The following is a 15,027-nucleotide window of genomic DNA, read 5'->3' on the forward strand; positions in this document are numbered from 1 at the left end:
GCAAGAAGACAAAAGTCAAAGAGTAGAACATCTACTGGCCAGACAGGTGAGACTTCCCATGTAGCTAAGAGTTCGAGGCTGAATTAGTAAGGAGTATGTAGATAAAGGAGTATGTAGATAACCTGGCAAATGAAAAAAAAAAAAAAACAAAAAAAAAAACCAAAGGCAATTTACTTAACTTTCAGAAAAACAAAACAATGGGCAGGTAAGGAAGCGTAACCACAGCACACTGTACAGCTCAGCTGCAGTTTGGACATCAGCTTTCTGTAAGCACTCAGTAAGCCTCACCAGAATATGACTGTCCTGAAGACTGGGAGAAGGGTGTGTGAACTGTGGAAACAAGGAGGGAAGCGAGAAGCAAATGCTCATCTTCCTTTCACCCATTCAGTGTAGAATTATTACCTAAAGTTGAAAAAAAAAATGTAAATAGCAAGAAAAGTATGTAGTTTCCAGACTCTGGAGCAAACATCCAATGAACTAAAATAGTTTTAAAAGTTTGTCCACCTATGGGACTTCCCTGGCAGTCCAGTGGCTACGACTACGAGCTCCCAATGCAGGGAGTGTGGATTCGATCCATGGTCATAGAACTAGATCCTGCATGCCACAAAGATCCTGCATGCCGTAATGAAGATCAAGGATCCTGAATGCCCCAACTAAAACCAGAACAGCCAAGTAAATAACTATTAAGAAAAAAAAGTTTGTCTGCCTAAAGAGCCAGAAACAGTGGTGGTTGCGGGGGGTTGGGGGGGGGGGGGGCGGGGGGACAGTGCTGACGGGAAGAGAATTAAAGGAGTGTTTTGCTTTTTAATAAAAAAGAAAACTGGAATTATTTGACTCTTCAATCTACATGTATGTGTAACTGTGGGCTTCCCCGGTAGTTCAGATGGTACAGAAACTGCCTGCAGTGCAGGAGACCCAGGTTCAATCCCTGGGTTGGGAAGATCCCCTGGAGAAGGAAATGGCAACCCACTCCAGTATTCTTGCCTGGAGAATCCCATGGACAGAGGAGCCTGGCAGGCTACAGTCCATGAGGTCACAAAGAGTCGGACACAACTGAGCAACTAATGTCATATACAACTTTAAAAATGAACACCAATATCAAATAACTTACTAAATAAGAAAAATGCTAGATGATCAATTCTTTTGGAAAAATGACACACTTAGGATTTTTCAAAAGACCAAGGCAACCCATCACAACCCTTCTGACTTAGAGTATCTCCTTAGGACAGCCAGATTTCAAAAGCAAGAAAGGCCAGGTAAAACCACTTCCTTCCCAACCCAACGTAAGAATTATGGTACTGTCTTCAGTCCCGTGGGTGCCCACCCAGCTGGTCAGAGTCTCCAAGAGATATAACTTCAAGGAAGCTCTGGCAGGACACACTATCCTAACTTCCTATCATGTCTCCTCCTCCATTCCCCACTGACAGGCAGGGGCACACACCTGATTTAGAAGGAAACTTTCCTTGTTTAGTCACTCAGTCATGTCCAACTCTGCAACTCCGTGGACTGTAACCCACCAGGCTCCTTTGTCCATGGGACTCTCCAGGCAAGAATACCAGAGCTAGTAGCCATTCCTTTCTCCAGGGGATCTTCCTGACCCACGGATCAAACCGAGTCTCCCCCATTGGCAAATGGATTCTTTACCACTAAGCCACAAGGGAAGCCCAAAAGGATACCGTCCTCTCCCTTCAGCTCTGTCCCTTCACCAGAGCTACCTGCAGTGCTGAGCCTCCAGGACTGAGGGTTTCTTTAACCAAGTCCACAATATCACAGGAGCACCAATCGCCAGCAAGGCTAACCCCAGCTCACAGTACCTCCTCAATGAATTCAATGAGAGATGATAGGCACAACGTCCCCACAACGACCCCCTCCCTTCCTGAAGTCTACTCTTCCGGTATCTTTCCCTACATTTAATTGGCTCTGTTGCTTTCCTTCACCAGCCCCTACTATTTTATGGTCAAAGAGCATTAGATATGGACTCAAAATACTATCCCTGTATTACTAACACATCAGTTAATGCCCTGTAGCCTGTTTTTTCATCCATAAATGGAAAAATACTTCTTGAGGATGGAGACCATGTGCTTATCTCTACATACTCCACAATATACTAAAGATATGCTAAAATATTCAGAGTAAATAAAGGAACACCTCTAAAACCATGCTTCTGAGGAGCAATCTCCCATCAATTGACTAGCCTCCTGCTCCTGGCTCTCTCACCCAGAACCACCCTGGCGCACAACCCAGAACCACACCCCCTCGTCCTCAGCAACCTGAAGATTCAGTGCCAACTGCCAAGATGGAGAAGGGAAAGCAGGACATACCTGGAAGGAGGTGGGAATACAGACGAGCTTCAGATTCTCTTGTTCCACTCTTTCAGCTGTGAAGACAAAAGCCATGCTGGTGGTTTTTCACTCTCCTCACTTTATCTTCCTTGTCATACACATACTTGCTCAAAGCCAACAGAAAAGGTCTAATCCCCACCACTGACAGGTCCCTTTCATTCCATGTCCCCACCCTTGGTGAAAAGTTGGTAAACAGACTGCACATGTCACCAGACAAGGACAAAAATGCCTAAAGAGGTTAAGAACCAATCACGGAAAGAGAAACATCAGTGTTTGCTAGTATGTGTTTGGGATTATTCAAAGAACTTTGTACATATGAACTCTTTTAATCCAGGAACCCAAAGGTAACTTACAATTATTATTCCCACTTTACAGATGAGGAAACAGGTGCAGAGAGACAAAAATAACTGGTAAGCAACTAGCAAACAACAGAACTAAGATCTGATCCCAGGCAGTCTAGCGCCACAGTCTTAACTACATCCCTATATTGCCTTTTACAGACAAAAGCTAGAACGTGACTTCTGCATTTAATAAAAAACATAATCATTTATAGACCCCAGAGGACAGTTAAAAGAGGGCTTATTTATTCACTTAAAATTTGCACCTTTCCAGAAAGTGTGATTTAAACAAAAACAAAAGTCTTAGGAATTCCCTGGTGGTCCAGTGGTTAAGACTTGGCGCTTTCACTGATGGGGCCCAGGGTTCAGTCCCTAGTTGGGGAACTAAGATCCTACAAGCCATGTGGTATGGCCAAAAACCAAAAAACCTCAAGGGATGCAGACAAAGAACGCCTCCTCTCATTTCAGTAAACAAAGGATGTCATCAAGTCATGAGTCACTGCACCCACCCTAGGCAGTACACTCTGAGAGGATTCAAGATGGAGAAAAACAGGACACTGGCCCCAAGTTAAGCTGTACATCAAAGGAGTAATTTCATTAAGCCCAGACTCTTGCATCTTCCCATACCCAGAAAAGCACTAAATTTATTAACTTGTGATCTGGTTTTTCCTTAATTAGCAGTAATCTTTTGATGTTCGACTACTGGAGTTTTGTGTGGTTATTTTTTTTTGCAAAAACTCCTACATGTCCTGGCTTCTCAACGGTCCCTCAGAGCTATCTGAAAAGCTGTATCTGAGACCTAAGTCTTCAGTAATGCCCCAAATAAAACATAATTCTTGGGGAATTCCCTGGCAGTCCATCCAGAGGTTAGTACTCTGCAATATCATTGCAGGGAAAAGGGTTCAGTCCTCTTCAGGGAACAAGGGTTCAGTCCTCTTCAGGGAACTAAGATCCTGCAAGTCATGTGATGCAACCAAAAAAAAATCATAATGCTCAATTTTTAGGTTGAGCTTTTTTTTTTTTTCCCAGTCAACAGGGGAAAACTGCCTTATTAAAAAATATCAAATCTCTTCAGTCACTGAATGTGCACCTAGGGAGGTTTAGATGGCACTACAACGAAATCTACAGTAATCCCTGTGCCCTAAAAGCCCTCCACACGCACACAGTGCTGAGGCACAAGGGTGTACCACACTGAGGCCCTGTTAGGCTAATGAGAAGGCTTCCAGAAGCCAGCATGCCTGCACCACAATCATTCCTTCAAGACAGAGCATTCCTGGGCTTTGTCCCCTGAGCGCAGCCCCTTGGCACTGGGCAGAGGAGAGCAGCATTCAGGAAAGCCTCTCCCCTGGGCTCTGTTCTCACAAACAAAAGCAGGGCCGTCACACCTGTTGAGCAGCCACCAGGGTTGACAGTTCCTGAGCCTTTCCTGAGCCCAGAGACACCCAAATCTAAATGAAGTCAGCACCTGCGGAGCCAGCCACCAACTGATAGGTCACACCATTGCCAGGGTCACAAATAGGACAAGCCTGGGCTGGCCTCGATTTGTGTGCCTGAGGGACCTCCAGCTTGAAAGGGCTTGCCTGCCTTAGGATCCATGAGGCCAAATGCACGCGCACACACACACACACACCACCACACCAATGATGATGATTAAGGTTCCATGGAAAACACACACACAGAGACACAGAAACACAGAGACACACACCTCACCTTAAGTCAGCTCCTCAGCTCCTCACCTGCAGCACAGCAGAGCAAAGAAAGCCAGGGTAACCCCCAGAGTTGGGTGACGGGGCCCAAGAATAGCACTTAGAGGAGGACAGAAATACTCACCTGACTGCAGGCTCCACATGGCTGGCACCAAGTTGGGCAGATGCCCAACCAGTGCCCGCTGCCTACTTCTCCTCTATAACCCCTCCCCCACTGTCCTGCACAAAACATCGAGTTGGCCCCAAGACCATACCTATTCGCTGCACAGCGTGGACAATTGTAGAACCACTCCCAATTCCCAGCACTTGGTTATTCTGCAAAGATAAAAAAAGAAGAGGGAAACTTTATTAATACTGTATTTTACTCCCTCACTAGCACCCTTTCTAGAGCTATAAAATTATAAGGAATAGCAATTCACTGACATGGGCACAAAGCAGGTACTGTGGCCACAGAAATATAATCACTGAACTTCAAAGCTGGACTTTGTTCCGGTGCCCAGTGGCAACTTATCAGCAGAGCCCTCCTCCTTCCATCCTTGACAATGCTACTACCATTTCCTCCTCTTCAAAGATAAACTGAGGCAGGTTAAAACTTTTAAGATTTTATTTCAGCAAACATCAACTCGAATTCGGCAGGATTCAACCTAGCAAACAGAAGGGATCTCTAAGAAGCTGTATAAAATTAAAGACTTTTATAGCAGGAAGGGAGTAGGAAAAATAAAGAAGCTACTTTTGGCTAAAAGGGAGTTGGTTACTGTAAGGTGAATTCCTGTAGGGGATGGCAGGGGTCTCCCAGGCAGATGGCCTCACTCGTGCTGATCAGGCGATCCTTGATTGGCTGGGCTAAGATTCCATTTCTGGGGGAGCCAAAAGCGTAATTAAGTATCAGTTTGGTGACCTGTGGCTTGGCATAAGCAACTCCCTTTGGGGCCTGTTGTCTTATTTTTAACACTCCTCATATTCTACCACACAGAAATGGCCTGCAGATGAACACTGGAGGATTTTTGGCCAACTCCAAAGAGAAAGACCCTAGGGAAAAACAGCCTAGCTGTACATTAATAGCAGAAAACAGAGGTTTCTGACTTCAGTGACTTTTCATCTATCTTCCCACATTGTAGATGTCAAGTTTTAACATCCACAAGGCAGGGGGCTGACCACAGTCTCCTTCAAGTTGGTGGCATCACAGCAAACCTCAGAGACACATCAAGTCTACCATCCAGAGCTCCAACCAAAGCCAACAGAAGAGAGGAGAGTCTGAAGCAACCTTGAATATCAAATCACATCAAGGGATCCTCATTTTGCACAAGTCTGCTTCAGAGAATATGGGGAGAGGGGGAAAGCTGAACTGGGAACATGAGAAACAGTCTTCATCTGGTGGCCATATAGGAAAGCGTTCCATGAGTACAAAGGAGGAGAACCAGGCATCACACTACTGAGCCTGCCATTGTAAGAAAGGGGGAAGGGACCTGAGAGCAGAGCAGGGGCCCAGCCGAGGTCAGTTAGACCACAGACAGCAAAACAAGGCCAGGGTACTAACAGGAACTAATGTGGAGCTTGGTTCCTAAGCAACTTCCTCCGAGTAAGCTCTTCCCTGTTTAGGGCAGAACAGCTACAGGCCAAAGCAGCAGCTATCAGCTACTAAGCCCCTACAAAGATTTACAATGTTGATAAAGGTTGAATCTCACAACAATCCCTTGTGACCTCAAAGCCCCTCAGAGGTAATTCAACACCCCAAGGGAAAATAGATGGGGAAAGAGTGGAAACAGTGGCAGACTTTATTTTGGGGGGCTCCAAAATCACTGCAGATGGTGACCGCAGCCATGAAATTAAAAGACACTTGCTCCCTGTAAGAAAAGCTATGACCAACCTAGACAGCATATTAAAAAACAGAGACATTACTTTAACAAAGGTCTGTCTAGTCAAGGCTATGGCTTTTCCAGTAGTCATGTATGGATGTGAGAGTTGGACTATAAACAAAGCTAAGCACCAAAGAATTGATGCTTTTGAACTGTGGTGTTGGAGAAGACTCTCGAGAGTCCCTTGGACTGCAAGGAGATCCAACCAGTCCGTCCTAAAGGAAATCAGTCCTGAATATTCATTGGAAGGACTGATGTTGAACTCCAATACTTTGGCCACCTGATGCAAAGAACTATCTCATTTGAAAAGACCCTGATGCTGGAAAAGATTGAAGGTGGGAAGAGAAGGGGACGGGACGACAGAGGATGAGGCGGTTGGATGGCATCACTGACTCAGTGGACATGAGTTTGAGGGACCAGGAGTTGGTGATGGACAGGGAGGCCTGGCATGCTGCAGTCCACGGAATCTGACTGACATGCAAAGACTGTCGCTTGGACATGACTGAGCGACTGGACTGAAAGGAACTGACTGAAGCGAAAATTTAAGACTTAGAAATGAGCAAGAGACTATTAGACTCTTACAACGAAATGCTGGAATCTGCAGGCATTATCTGATCCTACATGGGAGTGTTCCCCTGCAAATTCTTGCCCATTGAAATGCAAATTGTTTTGTGAAATCCAACTAATTATCCTATAGCTCTTGTTCAGTTGATGATAAGTCGATGATTAGTCCAACTCTATGTGACCTCATGAACTACAGCATGTCAGGCTTCCCTATTTCCCAGAGTTTGCTCAAACTCACGTCCATTGAGTCAGTGATGCCATCCAACCAATTCATCCTCTGTTGCCCCCTTCTCCTGCCCTCAATCTTTTCTAGCATCAGGGTCTTTTCCAGTGAGTCAGCTCTTTGAATCAGGTGGCCAAAGGACTGGAGCTTCAGCATCAGTCCTTCCAATGACTATTCAGGGTTGATTTCCTTTAGGATTGACTAGTTTGATCTCCTGCTATCCAAGGGACTCTCAAGAGACTTCTCCAGATTTATAAGAGTTCCTGTAAATTTATTTAAACATTCCCTGACTGTATATAATTTTGTGGTTCTTTGGGTTTTCCTGTGAACAGTTTGGGTTTCCCAGGTGGTGCTAGTGACAAAGAACCCATTTGCCAATGCAGGAGATGTAAAAGACATGGGTTCGATCCCTGGATCGGAAAGATCCTCTGGAGACGGCCATAGCAACCCATTCCGGTATTCTTGCCTGGAGAATCCCACAGACAGAAGAGCCTGGTGGGCTCAGTCCAAAGGGTCGCACAGCGTCAGACATGACTGAAGCGACTTAGCACGTGAACAGGTTATAGCATCTTTTCCAGTTCCCTCAATTCAATGAGTCAAATTGGAAAAAAAAAAAAACCTCTGATAATGTTATTTTATATCTGTATTAATTATCATGATTTTACCTTTAAAAAAAAGTCATTTTTTAGCAATATTAATTACTCCCCTACACAGCCTCACCTTGAATAAGCAACTACAGGAAGTTCAATTTGCTCAAACATTTCAATTAAAATTTCTTAAGAGTTCCAGCAACTGATTAACAATGAACTCATTTGCCAAGGGGCAGGGGGGCCCTTTGTAGGAGGAAGAAAGGTCCTGGAGACCCCTCGGGACAAACTCCCCATGGGACAAATGCCACAGGAAGCTCCAGGGCGAGCCCATGGACCCCACTGCTGATTCAGTCCTTCTCAAAGTGAGAGGACAACTCTAGCAAGAAAAGACTGGAAAGAACGAGAGGTGGACCGAGTTACAAAAAAAACAACAAATCAAACGCTTATGTCCCTGCTTCTAACTGGGCCTCTCCTACCTACACAGGGCTCTGCCCATCAACCGTGTTCCTGATCTGATGGAAGTCACTTTTACTGGCTCAAAGGTTACCAAATAACATCAAGAGGCCTTAAAATGGAGCTCGTATTAGGTCAGGAATCCACCCATGGTGGTGCCCTCATGAAGGTAATGCATCCACCAGCTGCTTAGCTACCTGGGCAAACCTCAACAGCAAGGTCTTCAAGACCAGTAAATGCTACACTACCACACAAAATAGATGAACATCAGAAAAATGTAAAAATCTTCAAGTAACGAAGGTGCTTCCTTAACTAGGGTGCTTCCCTGATGGTACAGCGGCTAAAGAATCTGCCTGCAAACGCAGGAGACACAGGACACGCTGATTCAATCCCTGGGTTGGGAAGATCCCCTGGAGGAGGAAATGGTAACCCACTCTAGTATTCTTGCCTGAAAAATCCCAAGGACAGAGGAGCCTGGTGGGCTACAGTTCGTGGAGTCACAAAGAGTCGGACATGACTGAGTGACGAGGCATTCATGCACACTCCCAGCAAACTAAGCAAACAAGGAAATGCCTTGACTAGGCAGGCTCCGCATGACCATCACATTCGACATGAAGCTAAGAGCTCCAGCTACACAGTAATTCAACTGCCAGATTCCTCATTTCCCCACTCTCCTGTCATCCAGCAGGCAGGGAGCACACAGATGAACTTGGGTGAATCACACAAGCTCTGTGCAAGGCTCCTCCCTTGGCTTTTTTTTGGTAGAGGCCAAGAATTGCGCAGACCTGCCAGGCCCAAAGCTCTTCAGCCCTGTGATCTTGCTGCCCTGGAATCCAATGACTGGCCAGGAATCAGTGTAACAGCCAAAGCTATACAGAGGTGGCCCAACAGTAGCCAGGCAGGCTCCACCGGAGGAGCAGGCCCCTCCTAATGGCAACACTAAACCACAGGTCATATGTGCAACATCACAACTTGGCTCACCATGTCCAGTGGGGTAACCTCTTCTGTTGACCTACAGGAACTACTGTCCACCAACTTCTTCAAGCTCAGTCAGCCAAAATGCAAAGGCCAGGCTCCAAAGAGAGCATAGGAGGTTATAGACCTTTAGGAGAACGTGGCCCTGCGTGGTGACCCATGCTGCACCAGCAGACCTGAGTCAAGGATGGCTACCTAAGCCCTTCAGTAGAGAACTCTCCAAAATTTCCATTCACCCAGGAATGGAAGTAGTCACCACCCTGGAGCACCAAGGGCCTCGGGAAGGGAAACCCTAACACTCCAGTGATTCAGCCTGCAACCTCCACATGTGTCCACACTCCACACAACTCATCAGACATTTAGCAGGCAGGTCCCACTGCGACCAATGCCGAATGAAAATCAAGTTTACTACCTTCCAAAAGTTTACCCTTCATGGGATTGGGATACACACATAACTAGACCATGAAACATAAAGCACCTAAGAGGTATGGAGGACTACAGAATTTAAAGGAAGAATTCCTCCCCCTACAAGGCTAGGGAAAAACTGAAAGGAAGAATGGCCTTTGAACCAAACCCTGAAGGACAGGGTTTTAACAGGCAAGAGCATTCTAGGTAGAGGGTAATGACATGAAAACACAGCCACGTCCAGCAGTCTGTCCCTTCCAATGTTCTGGTCCCTGGGAGAGAGGAGAGCAGAGAAGGAAACAAGACTGTGGGCTTAAGGACCAGAATCAGAGCCTCTTATCCTTGTATCCCCTCCACCTGGCTCACTACTGGCTTGTAACAGATGTCATACAGAGGTTAGGATGAGGCTAAGAGCAGAAGGGAGCTTCAGGAGGTGACAATGTATCACTTGGCTGGTCAGAAGAGACAAGACAAGGGCAACTGTGATCTTCTGGCCACAGGGAAAGCCTGAACAGGGAAAGTTGGTCCACAGGAAGGGTCCGTTCTAAGAACATTTCAAAGGTGGAACCAATAGAACCTGGCACAGAAGCTACCTTGATAAACTTACACAAACTGAGTATAAAACTGAGCAGGCCCTTGTGCTCTGTTTGTTGTTTGTAGGAAATAGGCTTCATACAGCCTCCTTGACCTTCCCTGAGTTCCAAAGGACAGATACAAGCAGTCACTATTCAGGTAAGGTAAGGAATGCAGAAGCAAGGGAGGAGCAGTCAAGAAACAAAGCGCTGTGAGGCAGGGTCCTGGTTCCTCCTCAAGGAATATACAGGACAACACATCTCTGAATTCTTTCACAGGAACTAAGGCCCCACCCAAGTAGAAAACTGCTAACCACCACACAGTTACCTCACCATCAGCCAATCAGAAGAAGGTCTACACACTGTGGAAGATAAGACTCTGACCTCCCTAAATGATTAACTGCAATTAACGTCCCCTTTCACCTTAGGAGTAGGTTCTAGAAGTCTGCCTTCTCTCCAGGTTGCCAGCCTCCAAAACAAAGCAATCTTTTCTTTCCCAAGTTTTGAAAGCAAACTTGTCTTTCAAGGGGTGAGCAGTAAAATCTGAGTTGGCTACAAGGAAACAATTTCAAGTCGCAAAGTGCTAAAGGAAAATTTGGCCTTAGATGGAAAAAATGGATAACCCTGGAGAGGGCTGCTAAACCTTGACAATCAGGTACAGGACTATGATCAATAAACTTGTCCTGGAATTAAGTGATCTTGTTTGCAAAATACCCAGGATCAGCATCTTCTCCTCCCTTCAGCCACATCTCTGGCCACCACACCAACTACCTAACACATAGCAGGCACTCAACAAGTTCCCAGCACAGGAATGAAATGAATGAATCAGGGATACAAAGTACAAAATACAGGACTTCTTGGTGGCTCAGTAATAAAGAATCCACCTGCCAATGCAGGGGACATGGGCTCCATCCCTGGTCCAGGAAGATCCCAGGAGAGCAACTAAGCCTGTACGCCCCAGCTATTGAGTCTGCGCTCTAAGGCCTAGGAACTGCAATTACTGAAAACTGTGTAGCCTAGAGCCCATGCTCTGCAACAAGAGAACCCACTGCAATGAGAAGTCTGCACACTGCAACTAGAGAGCAGCCCCGGCTCACCACCAACTAGAAAAACAGCTGGAGCAGCGACAAAGACCCTGCACAGCCAAAAATAAAGAATAAATAATTATTAAAAAAAAAAAAAACATTCAAATAGTGTTGACATCTCAGGAAAGAAGTCTGCAAAGGCAAATGGTGTTAACTGAGACTGGGGTGAACGCCAAAAGGTCAGTGGAGATCTCCCCAGGATTGTCTGGCAACTTCAGGCAACAGGTGGCTGGAGGCTCTGGCCTGAGGTGGGGGCTTAAAAATTTTTATTTAACCAAATACATAATAATAATAATAAACAATGGTCAGGAAGACATAATAGTAATAGGATAATAAGAAATCTAACATACAAGTCTTTTCTATTTGTATAGATTTCATTTGCCCATTACCATTCACTTTCTCCAGGTATTTGAAATTTCAACTGATTGTCCCAATACTGCAGCTGAGACACTGAATCCCAAAAGGAGAGCCAGATGACACATTCCACATTCTCTCTGTGAATTCCCATAGAAATTCCTATTGCTAACCAGACTATTACACCAGAACAGGGCAGCTATGTATCTGGGTGAAGGCCACTAGAACAGGAGTCACTGGGTTTGGGTCTGGGAGGATACTCGGTCATTCCTCCTACAGAACACTTTGAGCCACAGGTTACCACGCGGGCCCCTCCCACTTGGCCAGGCTGTAGGAGGATCTAACATCTATCCAGCAAAATAACTTCGTACGCGAAAGCATTACCAAATGTAAAGAATAAAGAACCATTATTAGAGAAAAGAGAATCTGATACCACTTTCCAGAAAGCAGAAAACATTAAAAGCCAATGAAACCCAGGAAACTCCACCTAAGGGCAGAGATACTCCACTTGGCTCCCTGCTCCCAAAATTCTTACAATTAAGATAATTGATTGTTGACAGCAAATCCAAAAGACTCCACCAAGAGGACCACACCCGCCACTTAGCCAACAAGTGGGGTCACGACCTCACTAACATTACATTACGACCTTACATTAACAGCTAAACATCTCCACATCCCGACCTTAAAGAAGATCTCCGGACTTCAAGTGTCCACCCGAGCCCTGCCAAAAGGAGGAGGTTTCAAGTCTTTGGCTCCTCCGCTTTCCTCCGGCAAGTACATTCAGGAGCCGGTGCGCGCCCAGCTAAGCACGTCCCTGGAGTTAAATTTCAAAACACTTTTCAAATCAGCTTCCCACCGACTTCCCTGGGCAGTGAAGCGAGGTGAACACTTCTCAGCAGTCCCAGTCTCTTATCTGTTGATAAAGGAAGCCACGCGCTAAGTCCCTCCTAACCCCACTCCGAACATCAGACACACACCACCACGCTCCACTTGGCAAACTGTTATCTGGCCTGACAAGTAGTCTTTAGACAGCTCAACTTTAGGGTACTCGGCCCCAACCAATTCCGTATTTCAAAGGCCTTGAAGGAGCAGGTCTCAAGGCAGGTCAAGTGCGTACTCTCTCCCCTCTCACGCAGCCCCACTCTGCCAGGAACTTGGCGCACCTGGCAGCGCTCAGAACCCACAGCAAGAGCCCATAAGGCCGAACAAGGGGGCCCAAGCCCTGAACTGCTCACCCTCACGTGGTTCTCCACGGCCGCGCGGCCAGCCAGCTTCTTGGCCTCCTCGGCCTTTGACATCGCGGACGGGCCCGGACAGACGATGTTAGTCTCCCTGACGCCGGTACTTGTGCTGCCAGCGCCGAACTGCGAACGTCCCGGCAACTGCACGTGGGAACCCGGAACGCCCCAGCTGTTCCCGCCTCCACCAGAGGCCGCGCCCCCGGCCCGCCCGGGCAGCGGGGCCAGGACCCGCCCGTAGAGGGTGCTGAAGGGCCCGGGGCGCTGCATCCCGCCGCCTCGCTCCAGCCTCCGCCACGGTCCCGCCCCCGGCTCCGCCGGAAGTCTTGAAACCCACGTACGAGGTCCGCTTCCGCTGCGGCGCGGTACTTGCTGGGAAATGTAGTTCTAGGACTTCAGTGACCGGAAACAGCGCCTCAGCCTGGACTACCAGCCCCACAATGCTCCGCGACCGGGTGCGCAAATCGAAGACGAACTTCGGTGTGACGGCTCGTACAGCGCAAGCAGCCCCGGATGGATCAAGGCTAGAGTGTTTTCTGTTTGCCCCCGTGTCTGAGATGGGCGTGTTGGATCTAATCCTGTTGGATTTCCTAGACGTAAGAACGTGGCGGCGTACGAGGCCTCAGGGCAGTCGCTCTTATGGAAATCTCCTTTTAGGAGTGACTTCTCTAGATGGACTCCACGGGGAAACGCACCTGCGGACAGCGGCTCACACTTTATTCCACCTTTAGACCTCCTTCCACAGGAGCAGGGCTACAAATTTAGAACCCCCAGCCTTAGGTGTTGTTCTGCCCTGCGCAGCATTGGATGGTGCGGTTCCCTCCAGATGGAGCTTGACTCGACGCCTATGTGTGACCTATAGAAATTATTGACTCAAAAAGGACTGTCGTTGAACTAAACAACTCTCTCTTTTCTTCCCTACCTATAAAGTGTCTTGCTGTGCGTGTCAACTGAAAAAAAGTACAATGTAAGAAAAGTGAGTTTCAGTTTTATTCTGGCAGCTTACTCGGGACTACAGCTGGGGAAATAACATTTCATCTCTGTGGAACTATTCCTAAAAGATAAGGGAGGAGCCAGTACATACATGTCTTTTTGGTCTTGGAAATGTAGTCAAGCGTTGTTGTTCAAGTAGCTCAACCACGTCAGGCTCTGCGACCCCATGAACTGCAGCCTGCCAGGATTTCCTATTCTTCACCATCTCCCAGAGTTTGCTCAAACTCATGTCTGTCCAGTCAGTGATGCCATCCAGTCATCTCCTCCTCTGTCTCCCTCCTCCTCCTGCCCTCAATCTTTCCCAGCATCTGGGTCATTTCCAATGAGTTGGCTCTTAACATTCAGGTGTCCAAAGTATTGGAGCTTCAGCTTCAGCATCAGTCCTGCCAATGAATATTCAGGGTTGATTTCCTTTGAGACGGACTGGTTTGATCTCCTTGCTGTCCAAGGGACTCTCAAGAGTCTTCTCCAGCACCATAGTTCAAAAGCATCAATTCTTCCACACTCAGCCTTCCTTATGGTCCAACTCTCACATGTATATATGACTACTGGAAAAACCATAGCTTTGACTATACAGATCTTTGTCAGCAAAGTGATGTCTCTGCTTTTTATTATGCTGTCTAGGTTTGTCATAGCTTTTCTTCGAAGGAGCAAGCATCTTTTAATATGGCTGCAGTGACCATCTGCAGTGATTCTGGAGCCCAAGAAAAGATCTGTCACTGTTTTCATTGTTTCTGCCATGAAGTGATGGGACTGGATGCCATGATCTTAGTTGATTGAATGTTCAGTTTTTGATACAGTCAAGCATGCATCTTGGTAAAATAAGACTGCTAATCACACACACACACAAAGATTCTCAAGTTAATGATTTTAGTTCTTTCCCAAGTATGGAAAGATGCAATAATCTAGAGTCATTAAAATTCTTCCTTAGATACACATCTGAACTATCTAGAGGCCTTGTAGCCATAACACTAAATGCTTCATCCTTTTTACTCCATCCTGAATCACCCACGGAGAGCACTCTTGGGGCAGGGTTGAGTATAGCTGGATGATGAGTGAAACTCTTTCAAATCCTTTTTTACAGAGGGAATAGTAAGTGTGGGAGGATGCTTGTGTGCATGTGTGCTCAGTCACTTCAGTATTGTTCAACTCTTTTGTAACACCATGGACTGTAGCCTTACAGACTCCTTTGTCCATGGGATATCCCAGGAAAGAGTACTGGAGTGGTTGCCATTTTCTCCTTCAGGGGATCTTTCTGACCCAGGGATCTAACCTGAATCTCCTGCATTGCAGGTGGATTCTTTACCACTGAGCCACCTGGAAAGTCAAAGCA

At 46.6% G+C, this 15,027-nt stretch overlaps 1 protein-coding gene across 1 annotated transcript in view; it reads right to left on the reverse strand.

Moving 5' to 3' along the window:
* Positions 1-12,975, reverse strand: part of RPIA (ribose 5-phosphate isomerase A) — a 34,577-nt gene extending 21,602 nt beyond the window's left edge. The window contains exons 1-3 of the mRNA NM_001035433.2: positions 12,699-12,975; positions 4,641-4,701; positions 2,322-2,377 (exon numbers count right to left, since the gene is read on the reverse strand). Of these exons, the coding sequence (NP_001030510.2) occupies positions 2,322-2,377; positions 4,641-4,701; positions 12,699-12,971 (390 nt within the window). The 5' untranslated portion in view covers positions 12,972-12,975. The remainder of the gene's footprint in view (positions 1-2,321; positions 2,378-4,640; positions 4,702-12,698) is intronic.
* Positions 12,976-15,027: the final 2,052 nt, after the last annotated feature.

The sequence above is a fragment of the Bos taurus genome, chromosome 11 (assembly GCF_002263795.3).
Source record: "Bos taurus isolate L1 Dominette 01449 registration number 42190680 breed Hereford chromosome 11, ARS-UCD2.0, whole genome shotgun sequence".
Classification (NCBI taxonomy): domain Eukaryota; kingdom Metazoa; phylum Chordata; class Mammalia; order Artiodactyla; family Bovidae; genus Bos; species Bos taurus.